The 22483-nt window shown below is 51.0% G+C and overlaps 1 protein-coding gene across 1 annotated transcript in view; it reads right to left on the bottom strand.

The window, feature by feature from the left end:
• BRI3BP (BRI3 binding protein) overlaps positions 1 to 21886 on the bottom strand; it is a 28352-nt gene extending 6466 nt beyond the window's left edge. The window contains exons 1-2 of the mRNA XM_023241281.2: positions 21562 to 21886; positions 9334 to 9436 (exon numbers count right to left, since the gene is read on the bottom strand). Of these exons, the coding sequence (XP_023097049.1) occupies positions 9334 to 9436; positions 21562 to 21771 (313 nt within the window). The 5' untranslated portion in view covers positions 21772 to 21886. The remainder of the gene's footprint in view (positions 1 to 9333; positions 9437 to 21561) is intronic.
• Positions 21887 to 22483: the final 597 nt, after the last annotated feature.

Below are 22483 nucleotides of genomic sequence, written 5' to 3' on the forward strand. Positions count from 1 at the left end.
TTTTTATGTAACTGTTGGCTATCCGTTCTTTTGGGTTTTTAAAAAATGTTTATTTATTTATTTTGAGAGAGCATGCACACGAGTTGGGGGAGGGCCAGAAAGAGGAGAGAGAGAGGATCGCAAGCAGCCTCCACTCTGTCAGCACACAGCCCGACACGGAGCTCGGTCCCAACAACCGTGAGATCATAACCTGAGCCGAAATCGAGAGTAGGATGCTTCACTGACTGAGCCACCCAGGCACCCCATTAACTGTTGGCCATTTGGATATCTCCTTTGGAAAAACATCTAATGGGTCCTCTGCTTATATTTTAATCAGACTGTGGGTTTCTCGCTATTGAGTTGTAGGAGCTCTTTATAGATTTTGGTTATTAACCCCTTAATAGATACGTGGTTTACAAATATTTTTTCCCACTCCATAGGTACTTTCTTTTTTTAAAAAAATTTTTAAACATGTTTTTATTTATTTTCGAGACAGAAAGAGACAGAGTACAAGCGGGGGTGGGGGGCGCAGAGAGAGAGGGAGACACAGGATCCGAAGCAGGTTCCAGGCTCCGAGGTGTCAGCACAGAGCCCGACGCGGGGCTCGACCTCACAAGCCGCAAGATCATGACCTGAGCCGAAGTCGGACGCTCAGCCGACTGAGCCCCCCAGGTGCCCTGGTACTTTTCATTTTGTGATGGTTTCTTCTGCTGTGCAGAAGTTTCTTGGTTTGAGTAGTACTCCTTGTTTATTTTTGCTTTTGGTGTCAAATCCAGAAAATCATTGCCAAGACCGATGTCAAAGAGCTTTATGGAGTTTTATGGCTTCTGGCCTTACATTTAATAAGTCTTTCATACATTTTGAGTTAATTTTTGTGAGTGATGTAAGGTAGGGGCCTCGTTTCATTCTTTTACGCGTGGATACCCAATTTTCCCAGCACCATCTACTAAAGCGACCGTCTTTTCTCCATTGAGTGTTCTTGGCTCCCTTGTCAAATTTCAGTTGACCACGTATCCCTGGGGTTTATTTCTGGGCTCTCAGTTCTCTTCCATTGGTCAGCGTGTCAGTTTCTATGCTGGTACTATACTGTTTTGGTTACTGTTTTGGTTCCTGAGGCTTATAATACGACTTGAAATCGGGAAGTGCCGTGTTCTTTTCTGAGGATTCCTTTGGCTTCTGCAGTTCCATGTAAATTTTAGGATTTCTTTTCCCCACATCTGTAAAAAAAAGCCATTGGAACCTTGATAGGGATTGCATTCAATCTGTAGATGGCTTTGGGCAAATAACAGACATTTTAGCATTAATTCTTCCAATCCATGAACATGGGATAATTTTCCATTTATTCACGCTGTCTCCGATGCCTTTCGCCGATGTCTTACGATTTATCTTTCACCTCCTTGATTAAGGTTATTCCTAAGTATTTTATTGTTTTTGATGCTATTGTAAATGGCATCATTTTATTTCTTTTTCGGATACATTCATTGTTAGGGTATAACAATACTGCTGATTTTTGTATGTTAATGTTGCACCCTGCAACTTGACTGAATTCATTGATCAGATCTAACAGTGTTTTCGTGGAGTCTCTAGGATTTTCTATGGATAAATCATGCCACCTGCAAACAGATAATTTTACTTCTTCTTTTCCAATTCTGATGGCTCTCGTGTTTTAAGAGTAAACATTCTTCTCAAAGTCACAACACTATGGGGCGCCTGGGTGGCTCAGTCAGTTAAGCGTCCGACTTCGGATCAGGTCATGATCTCGCAGTTTGTGAGTTTGGGCCCCACGTCGGGCTCTGTGCTGACAGCTCAGAGCCTGGAGCCTGCCTCAGATTCTGTGTCTCCCTCTCTCTCTGCCCATCCCCTGCTCACGCTCTGTCTCTCTCTGTAATAAATAAATGCTAAAAAAAAAAAAAAAAATTAAAACAACAACAACAAATTTCATTATGATTTTGTACTTAAATATACCTCATACTTCCAGGCTAATTTTTCTTAAACAAATTTTTTTTTATAAATTATTTTTAAAGTTTATTTATTATTGAGAGACAGAGAGACACAGAGTGTGAGCAGGGGAGGGGCAGAGAGAGAGAGGGAGGGAGACACAGAATCTGAAGCAGGCTCCAGGCTCCGAGCTGTCAGCACAGAGCCCGACGTGGGGCTCGAACTCACAAACTGCGAGATCATGACCTGAGCCGAGGTCAGTCGCCTGACCAACTGAGCCACCCAGGCGCCCCAAACATTTTCTTTTTTTAAATAGTCTTAATTTTTCAGAGGGGTTTTGGGTTCATGGAAAAATTAAGCAAAAGATATAAATTAATTAATTTATTTATTTTTATTTATTTTTTTTATTTTAGAGAGAGAGAGCATTGTGTGCAGGGGGAGGGGGAGGGGCAGAGACAGAGAGAGAGGGAGAATCTTAGGCAAGCTCCATACTCAGCATGGGGTCCGACTTACAGCTTAATCCCAGACCCTGGGATCATGACCTGAGTCAAATTCAAGAGTTGTACCCTTAACCAACTGAGCCACCCAGGCGCCCCAATATAAATTAATTTTTAAACATTGTTATTATTAACTCGTTTAGAAATAGCAATGAACCCAGGGAAGTGGGTGGGGGGTGGGCTAAATGGGTGATCGGTACTAAGGAGGGTACTTGGTTTTTGTTTTTAATTTTTTTTTTTTCTGTTTTTTTTTTTATTTTTTTAAAATTTTTTTTTCAACGTTTTTTATTTATTTTTGGGACAGAGAGAGACAGAGCATGAACGGGGGAGGGGCAGAGAGAGAGGGAGACACAGAATCGGAAACAGGCTCCAGGCTCTGAGCCATCAGCCCAGAGCCTGACGCGGGGCTCGAACTCACGGACCACGAGATCATGACCTGGCTGAAGTCGGACGCTTAACCGACTGCACCACCCAGGCGCCCCTGTTTTTAATTTTTTTTTAATGTTTATTTATTTTTGACAGAGAGAGGGGGAGAGAGAGAGAGAGAGAGAGCACGAGCATGAGTGGGGGAGGGGCAGAAGAGAGGGAGACACAGAATCCGAAGCAGCTCCAGGCTCCGAGCCGTCAGCACAGAACCCGACACAGGGCTTGAGCTCACAAACCGCGAGATTATGACCTGAGCCGAAGTCAGTGGCTCAACCGACTGAGCCACCCAGGCGTCCCAGGAGAGTACTTGTTATAATGAGCACTGGGTATAACACATGATGAATCACTAAATTCTACTGCCGAAACCAGTATTACAGACTATATGTTAACTAACTAGAATTTAAATAAAAATTTGGAAAAAAAATAACAATGGACCCATTACAGGCTAACACAAATAATATATTTTTCGAGAAGAATAACTGATTTCCAAAACAGAACCAAAAAATCCCGATGATGAAAACAGTGAGATGTTTTGCATTTTTACAACTCTTTTTTTTTTTTTTTTTTTTTTAAATATCTGGCCTGTTAGGAGAGAGCTGGATCCTCAGATCTGGTTTTGAATTCACAGAAACAGAATGTCAGCCACAAACGTGGGCCACAGATAGATTTTAAACATTTCTAGGGGCACCTGGCTGGCTCAGTCCACAGAGTATGCAACTGTTGATCTTGGGGCTGTGAGTTTGAGCCCTGTGTTGGGTGTAGAGATTACTTAAGAATAAAATCTTTGTTTTATTTTATTTTTAAAGTTCATTTATTTATTTTGAGAGAGACAGCGAGCACAGGTCGGGGACGGTCAGAGAGAAGGAGAGACAGAATCCCAAGCCGACGTCACACCATCAGCACAGAGCCCGATGCGGGGCTCGAACTCACGAACAGTGAGATCATGACCTGAGCCGAAGTCAGACGCTTAACTGACTGAGCCACCCAGGCACGCTTAGAATACCTACTTTAAATAAATAAATGAATGAATAACAAAACAAACAAATATTTCTAGTAGCCACATTAAAAAGGGCAAAAAAGAAATAGGCAAAATTAACATTAAGATGTTTAGCCCAACAGGGGCGCCTGGGTGGCTCAGTTGGTTAAGTGTCTGACTCTTGATTTCGACCCAGGTCACGATCTCACAGTTGGTGACTTTGAGCCCCGGCATGGGGCTTTCTGCTACCAGCGAGGAGCCTGCTTGGGATTCTGTCTCTCCTCGCTCTCTGCCCCTCCCCCACTTACGTGCACACTTGGTGTGATCTCTCTCTCTCTCTCTCAAAATAAATGAATAAACTTAAAAAAAAAAAAGATATTTAGCCCAACATATGCGACATATTATCAACGTGGAATTGATACATCGAAGGATCCCCTTGAATGCCTGGCCTCACACAGGTTGCTGGAGAAGGGGGGGACCTCACGGTCCCCCTGAGGGGCCTCAGGAACCCCCTCCAGGGTTCCTCAGAGCATACTTTGAGAACCACCGGACTAGCCTATGTATATCTGAAGCTACATACCACGTGTTATTATCAGGGTAACAAGGGGCTAAGTTAGGTGACCAGCGAGGACAAGGACCCTCGGTGGGGGTGGATCTAGGACTAGGGCAGAGAATGTTGACACAGGCACGGCCTCGCTGAAACCCGCGCCGCAATCCAGCGAGGGGGGTAAGAAGCAGTGTGCCTCGCTGGAGGCCCTAAAAATCGCACCTAGAACATGAGCAACTCATCACTCCTGCCTGAACCCGCTTCTCGGAGCTGCCACAACAAAGCAGCACAGGCCGAAGGGCTTAGGCGACGGGAACGTATGTATTCGCACACAGTCTGAGGTCAAGGCGTCAGCAGGGTGGCGCCTTCTGAGGCCGCCGGGGGGACAGCCCGTCCCAGGCCTCTCCCCAGCCTCTGGGGGGTGTGGGCGATCCGTGGTCTTCTTGACTCGTGGGAGCATCCCCCTGACTCCGAGACTTTCATCTTCAGCTGGCCTTCTCCCCGCGGCCGCTGGGCCCAAGCTCCCCGCGAGGTCACCGGTCCTACCGGATTAGGGGTCCACCCCGATTCAGAGCCAGGGGAAAGCCGGCTGCGTGTGCAGCCGGACACAGACGGCCCTCGGCGTGGGGAATCGAGCCTGGGTGGGTCCCACAGGGGCCTGACGAATGACTTTTCGGAGCGGATCCCCTCCGTAAGCCGTGAAGGGGTCACAAGGTATTTACCGCGGGCCCACGCGCTGCTCTGATGGCTCCGCACAAATTGTCATCTGGTCCTCACGACGTGCTGATGATACGTAGCGTTTTCCACACGGGGTGGGGGGGGGGGCGGGGTCAGGCACACAGCGTGACTTGCCCCGGGTCCCGCAGCGAGGACAGGGCGGAGCTGGGATCTCGAGGCAGGGGGTCTGGTTTGCGGACTGCGCTACCCTGATGCGTCTCACGAGCGTGCGTGTGTCAGAAGCGGCTCCCAAGGCTTCAGACAGAGTAAACAGCCTGATGAAGGGACGAGGCTTTAAGTGCATCCTTCCAACTCCTTCCCGGAAGAGTGACTTGAGCCACCGGGTCTAGAGCAGGCTAGCGCCACGGTGTCCGTTATGGGAGCCATCGGCCACGTGTGGCCACTGAGCGCTTGAAACGTGGCACGTCTGAACTGGGATGTGCTGTGTCAAATACGGGCTGGATCACGAAGGCCTCACCCCCCCCCCCCCAAAATGTAAAGACGCCTCATTCATAATTCCACACGCTTACCACAAGTTGAGATGACGAGAGTTTGAATCTCTTGGGTTAACCGAAATAACCTTATTAAGTTACTGTCGCCGGTTTCTTTTCACTTTTTTTAACGTGGCAACTGGATCATGTGACATCATCGGGCGCTCTCTTTCTACTGGACGGCTCTGGCTAAGGAGGCTCCACTTTAACCGGTACCCCAAGAGATTCTGGAGACAGGAATTAGAGGATTGTGCTCATGGAGACCTTGTGCACCAGAACATCCAACTTCGGAACGCTATTTCCCGTAAAGCCTCCTGCGTGCTCAGACTTCTAAGCAGAAGCTGAAAATCCCAAAGGCCTCTGGATGCTTTGAAGTTTATGCGCCAAATACAAGGGGGGAACATGACGTGGGAGGGGTTCTTTCACCTCCGGAACGTGCCAGCTGCCCTCCCCACGAACGCAAGCATGTGGGGCCTCTGCGGAATGACTCTGTTCTGATCCCCTCCCAGGTAATCAGGAGGCTGTCTCCACCACAGCTTTCCGCTCCAAGCTGCATGCAACTTTTTGCAATCAGGTTTGCTTCTCCAGGGCCCCTTGTTGGCCGGGGATGGAAATACCGAGAGTTTAACAATCTGGGCGGGTGGCGAATACAGACTCCGAGCGGGATTGCACACAGTTGCCGTATCTGGGTTGTGTGTTGGCTCAGCCCGACTCCCAGGAGGCTGCGAGTGGCATTGCTAGAGCATTGGGACTGTGTCGTCTTGCCCGCTGGGGGCCAGAATTCTGAAATCAAGGTGCGGGCAGGGCCGTGCTCCCTGAGCGCTCAGAGGGAGTCCCTCCTGCCTCTTGCAGCTCCTGGGGGCTCCAGGCACCCTTGGCTTGTGGCCACGTCCCTCCAGTCTCTGCATCTGTGTCCATAGGGCCATCTCCTCTCTGTGTGTTTGTCTCTGTGTCCAAATTTCCCTCTTCTTACAAGGACACCAGACACTGTCTGGTGGGATTTAGGAGCCACTCTAATCCAGGATAGACCCCATCCTAACTTGATCACATCTGCAAAGACTCCATTCCCAAATAAGGTCACATTCTTAGATACTGGAGCTTTTGGGATACTTTTGAGGGGACACAAGTGAACTCCCACCAGCAGCGAAGCAGAGGGGCCAAGAGTCCCCCAACTTTTATTAATGACGGGACCCTGTCCACCAGAGGCAGAGTGAGGTGGAGGGTGCAGCCTGGGGGAGATGGGCAAAACCCTGCTCACAGGAGCTGATTCCGGAAGAAATATGGGCAATAAACATATACACACACGTGTGCACGCTGCAGAACATTACAGCTGACAAGGGATTGTAGGCGTGAGAACAGGGTCCCTGTACATGGGGTAGTCAGGATGGGCCCCCTGGAGGAGGTGTCATGTACCAGAGACCCAAGGATGGGAAAGACCTGAGCAGGCAGGTCCAAGGACAGGACGGAGGCCGGGGCTGGGTGGGGAGGCTGGGCAGATCCTTGGAGCCGACGGTCCCCGTGGGAGCCCTGTGTCAATTCCAAGAGGAACAGAAGTCACTGGGCAGTTTTAAGGTGAACGACTTAACCTGACTGATCCTTTTTTTTTTTTTTTTAATCACTCTGTGCAACAAAAGAACTAATAGAAACTAAAATCACCCTGGCTGGTTTGTTGAGAAGGAACCACAAGGGGCCAAGAGAGGACACGGAATTAGGAAGTATGGCAGGAACGGGTTAACACGGCAGGCCCGAGTCCGCTCTCTAGAAAGAGGTGCTGGAAAGGATTAATATGGCCCTTGGCTGACATCTGGGAACTTGGGTTTCTGGAGGGTGATATGGCGATTTATAAGAAGAAGTATATGCATGTGTGTGTGTGTGTGTGTGTGTGTGTGTGTGTGTGTGTGTGTGTGTGTATATATATATATATATATTTGGTCTTTGTCCTCATTCCTGGCACAGAGCTCCTCCTAGAAACTTTGGATTAATTCTTAACAGGGTCCTTTCGGCCACACCTGAGTATGTGTTGACACAGTGACCTCTGGACAGGCCCTGAGGATGGGGGACCAGGAGAACCCATCGTGAGGAGAAGGTTGGAATTTCAGACCCATCCCCTGACCTCCAGGGAGGGGAGAGCGGCTGGAGGCTGAGTCAGTCACCGACGGCCAATGGCTTCATCAATCGTGCCCGTGTGACAGAGCCACCACAAAAACCCGACAGGAGCTTCTGGGATGGGGAGCTCAGGGAACATCAAAGCTCCGTGCATCTTCCTACAGAACGCACCCGAACATCTCCTCCATCGGGCTGGTCCTGAGTTACATCCTCCTACAATAAACTGCTGAGCTAGTAAGTGGTGTTCTGGAGTTCCGTGAGGTGCTCTGGCAAATTAACCAAACCCAAGGAAGGGGAACCTCCGAGCTAGAGCCACTTGCTTGGTCAGAAGCACGGGGCGGGTGGGGGGGGGGGGCTTGCAACTGGCATCTGAAGAGGGAGAGGCAGTCCTGTGGGATGAGCCCTGACCCCGTGGGCTCGCTCTGACATTATACCTCCAGGTAGCCGGGCTCAGAATTCAGTTCAATTCGTGGGACGCCTCGTCAACTCACGGAGAGTTGAGTTATCCGCTTGGGGGGTGGAAAGAACACGGGTAGTGGAGGGGCCTTCCCTCCATTCCCTGATAACGGGGGCTCCCTGTGCCTGGACTATTTGCACACATTCTGTGGTTTATGCTGACCACCTGCTTTCCCGCGGGGTGTCGGGAATTTTGCCAGGTGCCGGGCAGAAGGTGCCCACATGACCAGCCCCTAAGAAACACCCTGGGCGCAGAGACTTTACACGCGTCACCACAAATCGTTACTGGCGGAATTAGGGTTTCCTGTGGGGCTCCCACCGGCCTGTCCCCTTTTGCTGAGGGTGTTTTGTGTCCTTGCACTGGAATAAATCACAGCCGTGAGCATGACGATAACACGGAGTCCTGAGTCCTCTTGGTGATTCGCCGAACCTGGGGGTGGTCTTGGGGCCTCAACACGGGCGGCTGCAGACTTCCTGGCGGGAGAGGTGGCAGCCTGGACCGGGGCCGAGTCCTTGAATTGAACCGTTCCAGCAGTAGCCTCCTGATTCCGCACAGAGCAGCAACTCCCACGGCAGGCCAGTTCGGCAGCGTTCTAGGCACGGCTCTGGGACCGCCTCAAGCTCTGTATGAAATCCCTTTGTGCCTAAATAACTGTAGGTAGGAGTTTGTGATGGGTCCCAACACCCCGGAGGCCCCACCTCTGGTCTTTGCGGTTTGCCTGGGGGCCGACGAATCAGCCCTACCCACACGTACCTTACCCTAAACAGCATCTGTGAATCTCAGTTTTGACGGGCCATTTCTTTATGCAACTATCACAATAAAAAATGTTCATTTGTGGGGCACCTGGGTGGCTCAGTCAGGGAAGCATCCGACTCTTGATTTTGGCTCAGGTGACGTTCTCACGGTTCATGAGTTCAAGCCCCACATCGGGCTCTGTGCTGACAGTGCAGAGCTGGCTTGGGATTCTCTCCCTCTCTCTCTCTCTCTGGCCCTCCCCCGCTCACACTGTCTCTGTCTCTCTGTAAATAAATTAGCAAACCTTAAAAAAATTTTTTTAAGTGTTCATTTGTGTCCTCACTACCCCCCCCAAGGGGTCCTGTGTGCCACCCATTATGGGTACTGCATCCACACTTTGATAACCACTCGAATAAAACAGCACCTTCAATGAATGCCTTCCCCCCACCCCCCCCGCCACGTACCATCAAGTCCAAGAACATCCAAGAGCTCCATCCAAACTTTCCACAGCGTTTCGATGAACATGTCCACCCCCAGCACGAACCTCTCGGTCAGCCTGGTCAGGAACTGCAAAAACAAGAGAGTGGTCACTACCACTGACTGGGACAACGCCCCCTTCTCCTGGTCCAGCCAGGCCCATTGGTTTATGCGTTAGTGGGAAAACAGAGCCGGCCAGTGATGAAGGACACAGCAGGAGTGGCCGAGTAGCCTGGGCACAGACATGAGCTTGGTGGGCCAGGAGCTGGGCGAAATCTGCTCAGGCCTCCTCCTCCACGGGCCGAGGGGGAGACAGGAGGTCCCCACAAAGCTGATCCACTCCACCTCTGACTTCTCCTGAAGCCCTCCTGCCCACGTCAAGCTCAAGGTCTCCTTCTTTTCTCTGCCTGATTTCTCACCTTTATCTTTTATTTATTTTTTTAATGTTTATTTTTGAAGGAGAGAGAGTGTGTGTGAGCATGAATGGGGGAGGGGCAGAGAGCGGGAGACACAGAATCGGAAGTTGGCTCCAGGCTCTGAGCCTTCAGCACAGAGCCCGAGGCGGGGCTCGAACTCACAAACTGCGAGATCATGACCTGAGCCGAAGGCAGACGCTTAACCGCTTAACCGACTGAGCCACCCAGGCGCCCCTGGTTTATCATTTTTAAATGGTGGGAGTTTCCACCCCCTCCCATTCCGCCTGGACGTTGGGTGCTGCCTCCTGGGACAGGAAGGGTGGGAGGGCGGTGGCTCTCACATGTGAGCTGTATCACATCTCCTGGGCATGAGGGAAACACTAGAGACCCATGTCCACCTGGCTTTAAGGACCCAGGTCCTCGGAGGGCTTCCTGATCTCTACAGGTGATTCCAGAGAAAGACCAGGCTGGAGGGACAGCTCTATGAGGTGTAGTCTCATTCACCCGGTTATTATTTTTAATAAGTGCTATTCTGTACACATGGTATAAAACTCAAAGTTGCAAATGGGAAGTCAGTGAAAACTAACCCTCCCATCTCACTCCCCATAATGCAAATCTCCTTCTGGAGGCTCTGTCGTTATTCTGTGGCTTCCCTTTGATGCACCGGGGGACTAGCAGCAGACAAACATTCTTCCTCCAAGCGCCAGTGACTATGCACGGTTTTCTCACGTGACACTCTGCCTCAGACCGTACAGAGCTGCCTTGTTCTCCTTAAAGATGTTTGAGTGATCCCCTACCCATGGACACCTAGGCTATTCCCACCCACGCTACTGCAGCAAAGGGGAGTGACACAGGGGAGCCCTGTACTTGTGCACTTTGGCTCACATGTGGGCGATCAATGCCTTGGAGTGAAATGGCTATTGTTTTTAAGTTATTTATTTATTTAGAGACAGAGGGCACAAGTGGGGGAGGGTCAGAGAGGGAGAGAGAGATTCTCAAGCAGGCTCTGCACTGTCAGCGCAGAGCCCGATGTGGGGCTCGAACCCACGAACCATGGGATCGTGACCTGTGCCGAAATCAAGAGTTGGGCACTTAACCGACTGAGCCACCCAGGAGCCCTGGCTACAGCATTTTGAACCAGACCTTATGGCTGGATCACTGCTCCAGGATGCAAGGGGAAAGAGAGCAGAGTTGAATCAGCCACCAGGAGAGACAGGACTCCAGTAACCTCTGTGCTAGTTCTGTGGCTTGGCTGAGAGCGCGTGTGGCTGAGTTTAAGGGCCTGGGTTCAAATCCCAGCTCTGTTTCTATGTGTGTGTGTATACACACATATGATACGTATCAGAGTTCCCGCTAACTAAATGCATGTACTAGTATCTACCCCAACTGGGTATTTTAGCATTAAGCGGGATACTCATATGAAATGCCTCGAGCACATGGTAAATGGTCAAAATTCCCACCGACATCCCATACTCGCACTGAGCCCTGACCCCAGAGCACGTCCTGCAAGGAATCATCCTTTTCTCCTTAGGTCATCACACTAAAGGGATTTGTACACGTAAAGACCACGTGGCCATCAGCTGACGGATGGAGAAACAAAGCCTGGTCCATCCATACAGTGGGATGTTATTTGGCCATAAAACGGAATGAGTTACCACGAGCTTCCGCGTCAGTGAACCTTGAAACACGATGCTAAGGGAAAGAAGCCGGATGCAAAAGACCACGTATCGTACGACTCCATCTGTAGGAAAAGTCCAGAGGAGGCAAACCCACAGAGGCAGAAAGTAGACTGCTGGTTGCCAGGGGCTGTGAGAGCTAAAATTTCTTTTAGCAGTGAGGAAATGTCCTAACATCGACTGTGGTAATGATTGCACAGCTCTGTGGTCGGACTAACGAGGACTGAACGGTACACTTTAAGGGGGTGAATTGTAGAACACGTGAATTATACCTCGATGAAGCTATTTTGAAATGGGAGGGTAAAAAAAAATATACAATGGAAGAGCTGGCATTAAAGACAAACACAAAAACAAAAACAGGGATGGGAACGCATCCACTCTAGAGTGCAGCCACTCTAGAAAACAGCGTGGAGTGTCCTCAAAAAATTAAAAATAGAACTACTCTACGACCCAGCAATCGCACTACTAGGTATCTATCCAAGGGAAACAGATGTGCTGTTTTGAAGGGACACAGGCACCCCCGTGTTTATAGCAGCACTATCGACGATAGCCAAAGTATGGAAAGAGCCCAAATGGCCATCGATGGATGAATGGATAAAGATGTGATATATATCCAATGGAGTATTACTCGGCAATCAAAGAGAATGAAATCTGGCCATTTGCAACTACGTGGATGGAACTGGAGGGTATTATGCTAAGTGAAATGAGTCAGAGAAAGATAAAAGTCATATGACTTCACTCATATGAGAACAAACAGAGGGTTGCTGGAGGGGTTGTGGGGGGGGCGGGGAATGGGCTAAATGAGTAAGAAGCATTAAAGGAATCTATTCTTGAAATCATTGTTGCACTGTATGCTAACTTTGATGTAAATTTAAAAAATTTTAAAAACAAAAAACAAACAACAAAAAGAAAACAGGCTGTCTGGCTGGCTCAGTCGGTAGAGCATGCGACTCTTGATCTTGGGGTCATGAGTTCGAGCCCCACGTTCTGAGTGGAGCCTGCTTAAAACAAAAAGTAAAATAAAATCAAATGTTTTTAAAAAGGGGGTGCCTGGCTGGCTCAGTCATTTAAGCGTCTGACTCTTGAATTCGGCTCAGGTCACGATCTCACGGTTTGTGGGATCGAGCCCCACATTGGGCTCTGTGCTGACAGCGCGGAGCCTGCTTGGGATTCTCTCTCTCCCTCTCTCTGCCCCTCCCCTGCTCGATGGCTCTCTCCCAAAATAAATAAATAGTCTTAAAAAAAAGAGAAAGAAAGAAAGAAAGAAAGAAACCCGTACTCATCAGCAGCCAACCCCCATCCCTCCTCCCCAACCTAGGCAACCGCTAATCTGTCTGTCTCCACGGATTTGCCTCTCCTGGACTTTCCGTACAAACGGAATCATACAGCAGGTGACCTCTTGCGTCTGGCTTCTTTCTCTCAAAATAACATTTCCCGTGTTGTACCAGGACTCAGTAGTTTATTCCTTTTTATGGTGGCAGATAGCGTTCCACTTGACGGGCACCCCTGTTCTGTGCGTCCTCTCGCAGAAAGTATGTTCGATCCGTGCGTGTCTGTCGGTAAAACCAGGTAGCAGGCTTTACCATTTGTTCGGAAGGAGGAAGAAGGAAGGAACGCCAAGGCTTTTGTGAGAAAAGGGTATCGGGTCCTTCGGAGGGCACTGAGCCCCCCAGGAGGGGTGCGAGGAAACAGCTATTTTGGAAGGAAGAGACACGGCCGCTCAACGTTGCTGAACCTCTCTGTGCCTCAGCTTTGTCAGCTGTCAAATGGGGCAAAGACAGGATTGGACGTTCCGACCTGTAAAGGCCTCCGCGTGGTGCTGGCACAGACCGGGAGCCCGGGCGGCAGAAGGCTAGGGACGCTTCTGTCTCATCGCCTACCCACGCTGGTCTCCAGGTAGGTGCTTGGAGACCTGCCATTCTTGGGAAACCCTCAGGCCCAAACATGACTGGCATCGCTCAGGAGAAAGAACAGACCCGTCCCGGAAACTGGTCTGGGCAGGAGAGGTTGAGAGCAGAGAAGGGCCCACTGCTGGCCTTCTAGCCAGGAGCAGGACAGACTGGCCCTGGGCCCTGGGGGCTGGCGCTGTTGCTTTGGATACAGCCCTGTGACACCTTGGCCCACTTCACCCTGTGAAGGGCATCCGGGAGCCCTCAGGGGGACGAACCTTGTGCCTGCAGATTTCCCATGTCGAAGCCCTAATCGCCAGGCCCTCCGAATGTGACTGGAGTTGACGACAGGGCCTTTGGAGAGGTAAGAAATGTAAAATGGAGTCACCAGGCTGAGCCCTAAGCCAACGGGACCTGTTGGGGAGGAGATGGGGACACAGACGCATACAGAGCAAAGACCCCGCGAGGACGCAGGGAGAAGACAGCTGCCCGCACACCATGGAGAGACACCAGGGTCTCAGTTTTCTAGTAAATTCCTACTGTTCGAGCTGCCCCGTATGTGGCACTGGGAGGGCGGCCCCAGCCACTAACAGGGGGTCACAACACGGCCCGGAGCCTGGAACGGTTCTCCCACCACCGGCCCGCGGGGGTCGAGCAAACACACCCAGCCAAACGTGAACGTGGCCTTGCCTCCAGGGCAAGTCCCAACTTCGCCACAGAAGCCGCTGTGGACATAAAGGGCAGAGGAAGAGGGGAGCCCGGGTGGCTCAGTGGGTAGAGCGTGTGACTCTTGATCTCGGCTCAGGTCCTGATCTCACGGTTCGGGAAATGGAGCCTCGCGTCGGGCTCTGGGCTGACAGCAGGGAACCTGCTTGGGATTCTCTGTCTGCCCCCCCCCCCAAAATAAATAAATAAGCTTGAAAAAGGATGGCAGAAGGTTGATTCGTGGAAGCAGTGGCTGGTGGGCCCAGGGTTCATTACAGGATTCTCTCTGCCTTTGAACCTGTTGGACAGTGTTCAGTATGAAATACGAAAACAAGGGAGATTCAGGTGAATTAACTCGAGGCCGGCGGCCGTCACGGTGGGAGGGACAAAATTACTGAAGCCTGGATTTCGTTATCCCTTCTCTTGTAGCAGAGAAGCCTGGACGTCCATCTCCCGAGGGCACCTGCCTCCGCCCCAACCTTCCCTCGGCCCGTCACCCCCTGGCTTGTGCAAATGGGCTCCAGGGAAAATCAGCAAATGTGTCCTGACGAGCGAGTCAGAGGAGGAGTGGGGTTTCTGCCGTTTCGAGTTTGCCCAAGCATGTGAAGAACACCCAGAAGCGCAAAGATTGCACGAACAGGAAAGACTGGAACCGACGCCCGGATCACAAATGGGTCACAAAAGGGAAAGGCACCTCCAGGGCACAAGGCAGGGACACAAGACCCCTTCAGGGGAAATCTTGCCAGATCCGGACGGACGTGTGCCCTCATCCTAACCGCGAGGAAACAATCCGACCACACCACGGGACATTTCAAGAAATGACTGGTCTGCGGGCGACTGGCTGGCTGGGTCGGTGGAGCATGTGACTCTTGATCTTGGGGTTGTGAGTTTGAGTCCCATGTTGGGTGTAGAGATTACTTAAAAATAAAATCAGAAAGAAAGAAAGAAAGAAAGAAAGAAAGAAAGAAAGAAAGAAAGAAAGAAAGAAAGAAAGAAAGAAAGAAAGAAAGAAAGAAAGAAAGAAAGAAAGAAAGAAAGAAAGAAAGAAAGAAAGAAAGAAAGAAAGAAGAAAGAAAGAAAGAAAGAAAGAAAGAAAGAAAGAAAGAAAGAAAGAAGAAAGAAAGAAAAGAAAGAGGAAGGAAGGAAGGAAGGAAGGAAGGAAGGAAGGAAGGAAGGACGGACGGAAGGAAAGAACTGGTCTGTCAAAACCACAGTGAGATACCATTCCAGCCTCACCCTGTGGGCTATAATCAAAAGACAATGATGAGACGACTGGGTGGCTCAGTGGGTTAAGCATCTGACTCAATTTCGGTTTACGTCATGATCTCACAGTTCATGAGATCGAGCCTCGCATTGTGCTCTTTGCTGACAGCACAGAGCCTGCTTGGGATTCTCTCTCTGCCCCTCCCCTGCTCTCTCTCCCTCAAAAACAAATAATGGGGCGCCTGGGTGGCTCAGTCAGTTAAGCGTCCGACTTTGGCTCAGGTCACGATCTCATGGTTTGTGAGTTCAAGCCCCAAGTCGGGCTCTGTGCTGACAGCTCGGAGCCTGGAGCCTGCTTCGGATTCAGTATCTCCCTTTCTCTGCCCCTCCTCAGCTTGTGCGCTCTCTCTCTCTCTCAAAAATAAATAAATATTTTAAATCAATCAATCAATCAATAAAAATAAAATTGACTGTGGGGAGGGCCGTGCAGCTGTCTGAATATTCTCAAAACTACTGAACTTTCAGTAAAGCTGTTACCAAAACAAGAAAAGCAAAAAAGACAATTGGTCTGCACTATTCCAAAATGTCAATGTCAGAAAAGCTCCCCACACCCACACCCAAAAAGTGAGGGGACTCTGACAGACTAAAGGACATTAAAGAGACATGAAAACCAAATGCAATGAGCCATGGTTAATAAAGTGTTAGATTTTCTTTTTAAAGCTATGAAGGAAATGTGAATACAGACTGTACGGGACAAGTTTTTACTGTACTAAATGTAATTTGGGGGGATGGAGGGACCGTGGTATTGTGGTTCTGTAGGAGAAAGTGTCATGATGTTTGCAACTTACTCTTTTCTTTAACGTTTATTTATTTTGAGAGAGAGCGCGTGCGCACGTGAGCAGGGGAGGGGCAGAGAGAGGCTCCGTGCTGTGAGTTCAGAGCCTGACACGGGGCTCGATCTCACAAACCACAGACCACAAACCGTGAGATCATGACCTGAGCCAAAATCAAGAGTCAGATGCTTAACTGACTGAGCCACCCAGGCACCCGTGCAACTTACTTTCAAATGGTTCCGTGAAGAAAACGGGGTGGTGTGTGTGTGTGTGTGTGTGTGTGTGTGTAAAGAAAAAGGGAGAAACCAGTTTGGGGAAAATGTGAAAATGTGGGTTCAGTGGGAAAGTTTCTAGCTGTTCTTTCCAGCCTTTCATCTGTTCCTTACTGCCAAATTTCTCGTAATAAAAACGAGAAACGTTTTGATTGTGGTGGTGTTTACACGGGTGTGCACGCACATCGAAATTTATCAACTTGTACGCTTTCGGACACGTTTGTCCCACTTTAAATATGCGCTGTCTATCGAAGCGTAATGTCAGTCACACCTCCAAAAAGCCGCTAAGACCGGCCGGGGGAAAAAAGGCTGGAAAGCGTCAGAGTTATTTTTGCCCCACAAGCTCGCCGGCAAACAGCGAAACGGGCCAGCATCTCAAAAAATCAAAAACAAAAGACAAAGAAAGAGCTGAATAGAAAAAAATGGCAAAGAAAACAAAAGGCAGTCTCCAGACAAGAAAAGGCTGATGGAGTCTGCATATGTGAAAAGATGTAATAAAACCAATAAAACACGTAATAAAAAACTTAATGACACACTTCGTCGGACAAGGTGTGGAAGGTAGAGCTCACACGTTCGGGAGGAATGCAAACCGGCAGAATTCTTTGGAAAACAATTCAGTCGTCTTTCCCGGTATTGAAAGCGTATATGGAAGTGGGGGTAAACACAAAACTAACTTATGTTGCCACAAGTCAGGAGAGCGGTTGCCTTGGGGTGGGGGACAGGGGAACTGGAACGATCCATTTCTAATTTTTTTTTTTCAACGTTTATTTATTTTTGGGACAGAGAGAGACAGAGCATGAACAGGGGAGGGGCAGAGAGAGAGGGAGACACAGAATCGGAAACAGGCTCCAGGCTCTGAGCCATCAGCCCAGAGCCCGACACGGGGCTCGAACTCCCGGACCGCGAGATCGTGACCTGGCTGAAGTCGGACGCTTAACCGACTGTGCCACCCAGGCGCCCCAAGGAACAATCCATTTCTAGATCCGCATGCCGGTGACATGGGTGTGTTCGGGGTGTGACAGTTCACGATGCTTTATACTTCTCATGGAGAAAAGCACACCGATTATATTCCAACTTGAAAATTTGTGAATGGGGGCATGGAGGGGGCTCCGTGGGTTGAGCGTCCGACTCTTGATTTCAGCTCAGGTCACGATCTCGCGTGTGTGGTCTCGGGTCCCACGGGGAGGGCTCTGCGTGGACAACACAGAGCCTGCTTGGGCTTCTCTCTTCGTCCGCCCCACCCCCCTCTCGAAATAAATAAACTTAAAAAAAAAAAAGTAAAAATAAACACTTGTGAACGCACAGACCCTTTGACTCAGCGATTCCATTTCTAACAACCTGCACACAAAAATCTCTATAGAAAGACCTTTACTGCAGCCAGGTTTGGAGGGCACAAGAGGGGACGCTAACAAAATGTCAGCTATTAGGCGTGGGTTCAATTATGGTACGTCCTGAATGATGGTTTGCTTTCTGCACTCCTCCAAAAGGAAGGAAGCAAAGCTTTATGTACCAATAAGATCTGGTTGCCAAAATTTGTCAAGAAGGAGAAGGAGAAGAAGGAGAAGAGGAGGAGGGGGGGGGGGGGGGGGGGGGGGGGGGGGGGGGGGGGGGGGGGGGGGGGGGGGGGGGGGAGGGGGGAGTGGAACAGCATGCGTAATGAAAAACAGAAAACCCACAAAGGGGCAGGATCTGTACGGATGCTCAGAACACCAGGCTACTCTGGGAAGGAAAATGGGAGATGGGGTCAGAGTGGGCAAGCAGATTTATTTTTTTTTACTCTTGAACTATGTGAAATGGCATTGCATGCAGCTACGGCCTTATTAAAAAAAAAAAATGTTAATCTTCTTAAAAACAAAACAACTAAGGAACAAAGGACTAATAAGAACACCAACCCTCAGCTTCTCATTCAAATGTTCCCACCACGTGGGTCCAGCTGTATTTTTTCCCCTGTGCTCCCCAAGATCCACACCCCAACGCAGCCGCCTGTGAACCGGACCCCAACCTTGTCTCAGCCCTTCCCTCCCCTGCCAACCCATCTTCCCAGACCCAACTCACACCCCTTCCTCCATCCCCTGCCCAATGCCTCCAGGCAGGGCACCAGATCTCTTCCTCCTGGCTCTCCACAAGGCCTTTCTGGCATCACTATTGATGTCTTGTTAAACCCTAGGTCCTGTGTGACCTAGGTCTCAATCTCCCTCTGTCCCTTGTTCACTCTGCCACAGCCCTACTACGGACCCTCTCTGGCCCTCACACACCAAACCTGTTCCTACCACAGGGCCTTTGCTCACACTGTTGCCTTTGCCTGGGATGTTCTGTCCCTCCAGCTCCTTCTCTTTCAGCTCACTTCCCTGGCCACTCTGTTCCAGTCATTTCCAATTCTGCAGAGGTGACAAGTGTGGGCACTCCCAGTCCTCCCCCCAACTGATTAGTGGAACTGGGGGCGAGAGGTTCAACCTTTTCACTGCCTTACTTTCCTTCTCCGTAAAACAGGGCTGATAAGAGAGGCTCTCTCTCTTAGAACAGCGAGAGACACATCCTAAGCTTAAACAAAGATTACCTGTCATCATTAGCACATCATCTTCTCTTACCTCTTTAACGGCACTTAGTACCCCGAAATAATCTTGTTTTAAGTCTCTGACTTAGCTATTGCCTATGAAAGGTCCTCGAGAGGGGACGATTTTGTCTGGCTTGTGCTCATATGGCAGGTGCTTAAGAAATTTTTGAAAATTGTCGTAAAATACACATAGCATAACATTAACCGGTTGAACCATTTTAAAGTGTACGATTCAGTGCCATATGGTACATTCACAATGCTGTGCAAGTCACCTCTGCCTAGTTCCGGAACATTTTCTGCCCGGAAGAGAAACCCCCGATGGATGAAACAGTCACTTTCCACCCCACCCTGCCCCCTCCCCTTAGCAACCACTCATCTGCTTTCAGTCTCTATGGATTTGCTTGTCCGGGAACATTGCACACAAATGCCACTGTACAATATGTGGCCTTCTGTGTCTGGCTTCTTTCACCTGTTTGCAAGGTTCGCCCGCGTATCACCTATCCGTGCTCCACTCCCCTTTATGGCCGGATAATATTCCATGCTTGGACAGGCCACAGTTTATTCATGCATCAGCAGATAGACACTTGGGTTGTCTCCACCCTTTGGCTAACGTGAAAAGCACTCCGATGAACACTCATGTACAAGCCGCTTCATAATTTTTAATTGAATAATTTAGTATATCACTTTCCTACCAGAGTCCCTTTCTTACGTAAATATCTCCCACCATTTACTAAAAAATCATTCAGTACCTGGTATTATACAACCTAGTCGCATTCGGCCCTCCAATTCATCTCCTCTGGAGAGGAGACAGAGAGGTCAAGTCAACTGGCCCAGGATCAAAGGCTAGTAATTCCAATCCATGTCTGTTGGACAGCAAGGCCCATGCTCCAAACCGGAGCACCGCAGGTTTATTTCAGACGAGGCCTAGCTTAGACCATGGGGTGTTTCTTTAAACACCCTCAAACCTCACAACCCACCAAGCCGGTCTGGCTCCGACTTAGTAACCCCAGGCATGCTGAAAACGACATCGCCAGCATACCCAGTTTTGGTGCTTAATCTTTTGATTAAGATTAACAAAACAGTCTCCCCCAAGCCCCGCCAGTCTGGGCGACGGCGCTCGGCAGGAAATGTCAGGTCAGTCTCCTTCTAGATGCTGCGTTGATGGGGGGAGGGGAGGAACGGAAAGGGTCATGAGGCATAAAGGCCCATGAAGGCACCAGCTGCCTGGGTTTAATTCCCAGCTCTGCCACTCAGTTTGACTTGGAGCCACTCACATCACCACTCCGTGCCTCAGTTTCCCTACCTACAAAATGAAAACATGAACAGTACCTACTCATAGGGTTTTTCTGAGAAATAATTGAGTGACTCTATCTATAAAAGCACTCAGCACATTTTAAGCGAATAACAGATTAGTATTAGCCCTGTGGAAGGCACAAACCTTGGTCACCCCAGAAAGAGTTCTGATCTCGACCCAAAAAGAATGCCAGTCTGAGTTAGGTTTTGTTTTGTTTTATCTAAAGCACCAGAAAACTTTTTTTTTTTAATCCTGAAAGTCCTTCCAGCAGGGCTAAGCAAAGTGGATGTGTGCCTTGGCCGGAATGTCAGCAAAACGATGTAGTTGACACACATTCAGTCATTACTCTGGGCCAGGAAAGCACCATAATTACAGGAAGCATTCATAATTACAACCGCATAATGAAGGGGATATTATTATTAGCCCCTTTTAGAGGATAAAGAAACTGAGGCTCAGGGAAATGAAGCCACACGTGGCCCAAAGCCGAGCAGCCCGTCAAGTGGTAGCCAGAACCTGAGTTCCCAAACCCCAGGGCTAGCCAGCCCGGAGCAAAGACATCAACGGGAGGAACAGCAAGGGCTGTCCTCAGGGAACCACGTTACCACATGCAACTGTCTTTCATTCACTTCCCCTTTCTCGGGCCGAATGAAGCCTGTCCCACCGGGCTCCAGAGGGCAGCGCAGGGTGCGGACACACGTTCCCGCGCTCCTCCTGAGCGCTCGACACAGCAGCTCCAAAGTAAAAACGCTCCGAATCAAGGGACGGCACACAGTAGGAGCTCAGGAGGGTTACTGGGCCAAAGCAACAGAGGAGACTGCATCGGTCCCTTTCTTTTCTTGTAAAGTTAAAAAAAAAAAAAAAAAAAGCCGAGAAATCTTCGCAGCAGAAGGAGGAGGGCCTAAGGTGCTCGGGGGAAGTGGGTCGGCGCGAGGCTGGCAGAAACGCAGGGGTTGCTGGGGAGAGGGCAGGGCGCCCCCTGGGCAGCGCGCGCGGCGCCTGGCTCACAGTAGGTGCTCATTCAAACGCGCTGAATGAATGAATGAGAGGCGCGGCCGGCGTGGGCGCAGCCCAGGGGCCGCGCCGCGCCCGCGGGCAAGGTCCAAGGAGAAGTGCGGCGCCGGGCAGAGGGCGCCCCGAGGCCCTGCGCCCGCCCCCCGCCCCCCGCCCCCGGCCATGCGCCGCCACCGGCCGCCGGGCCCGACCCCGGCCGCGCGCGGGGGGCCGCAGGCCGCAGAGGCCCCGGGGCGCAGGCCGGCCTCCCCTCTCCCCGCCGCCCGGCGGCCCCGGAGGCCGCGCACGGCCCAGGCCGGCCCCGGGAGCCAGGTGCGCGTTGGCCCGGGCAAGGTGACCGCAGGCTCGAGCCCGGCGCCCACCTTGTGAGCGGCGCGCACGTTGTCCTCGCCGAACAGGCTGCTGACGCTCTGCGAGAAGGTGTTGACCGTGCGGCGGTAGCTGTTCTTCTCGGCGCCGCCGCGGCCCCGCGCCCCCTGCGCGCCCGGGGCCAGGAGCCCGAGCAGCAGCAGCAGGAGAAGCAGCAGGAGCCCGGGCCGGGCCCGGGGCCCGCCCGAGGCGCGCGCGCCCATCCTGGGGCCGGCGGGATGCGGGGTCGGGAGCGGGGCCGAGGGCCGCACCGGGGACGCCGCGGCTCCGGCGGGGACCGCGTTAGCGCGCTCGGGGGCCGCGCGCCGCGCCTCTGTCAGCCGCCGCCGCTGCGCCACCTGCCCCGCCCCGCGCGCAAAGCCGCGACGGCCCTGCCCACGCCTCGCCCCGCCCCCCGGACGCCGGGAGCCGGCCGACGACCCCGCCGACGACCCCGCGCGGGGCCGGTGCGGCCGGAGGCTGCTTCGTCTCCCCGCCCCCCCCCCCCCGAGCTGGAGGGGGGTGGGAGTGGGGGGGTGGGGGGGGCGGTTGACCTTTAAAAAAAAAAGTAATTGTTATTTTTAACTTTTCTGTAAAAAGGAGGCTGTGCTGGCAAAACTTGCAACGGCCTCAGCAAGGATGGTGACTGCGACTGATTGGAAAACCAGATACATGCATGTCCCTGAATTTCTACTGACCCCCAATACTTGGCCACCGTTGGCGATGGCAAGGGCAACCGCTCCTCCACCCATTCATTCATTCTGAGATTTTGAATTAAAGGGAAAGCATCAAGCATCCCTCCTGCCTTTCCTCACCTGCTATTTCAGCCTCACAAAACGGGAGGAGGGAAAGTTCTCTGAACATAAGTCCAGCTGGTAAATGAGGAGGGAGCCAAGGAGCCAGAAAATCATTTTGTCCCTTAGGGGAACGATGGAT

The sequence above is a fragment of the Felis catus genome, chromosome D3 (assembly GCF_018350175.1).
Source record: "Felis catus isolate Fca126 chromosome D3, F.catus_Fca126_mat1.0, whole genome shotgun sequence".
NCBI lineage: Eukaryota > Metazoa > Chordata > Mammalia > Carnivora > Felidae > Felis > Felis catus.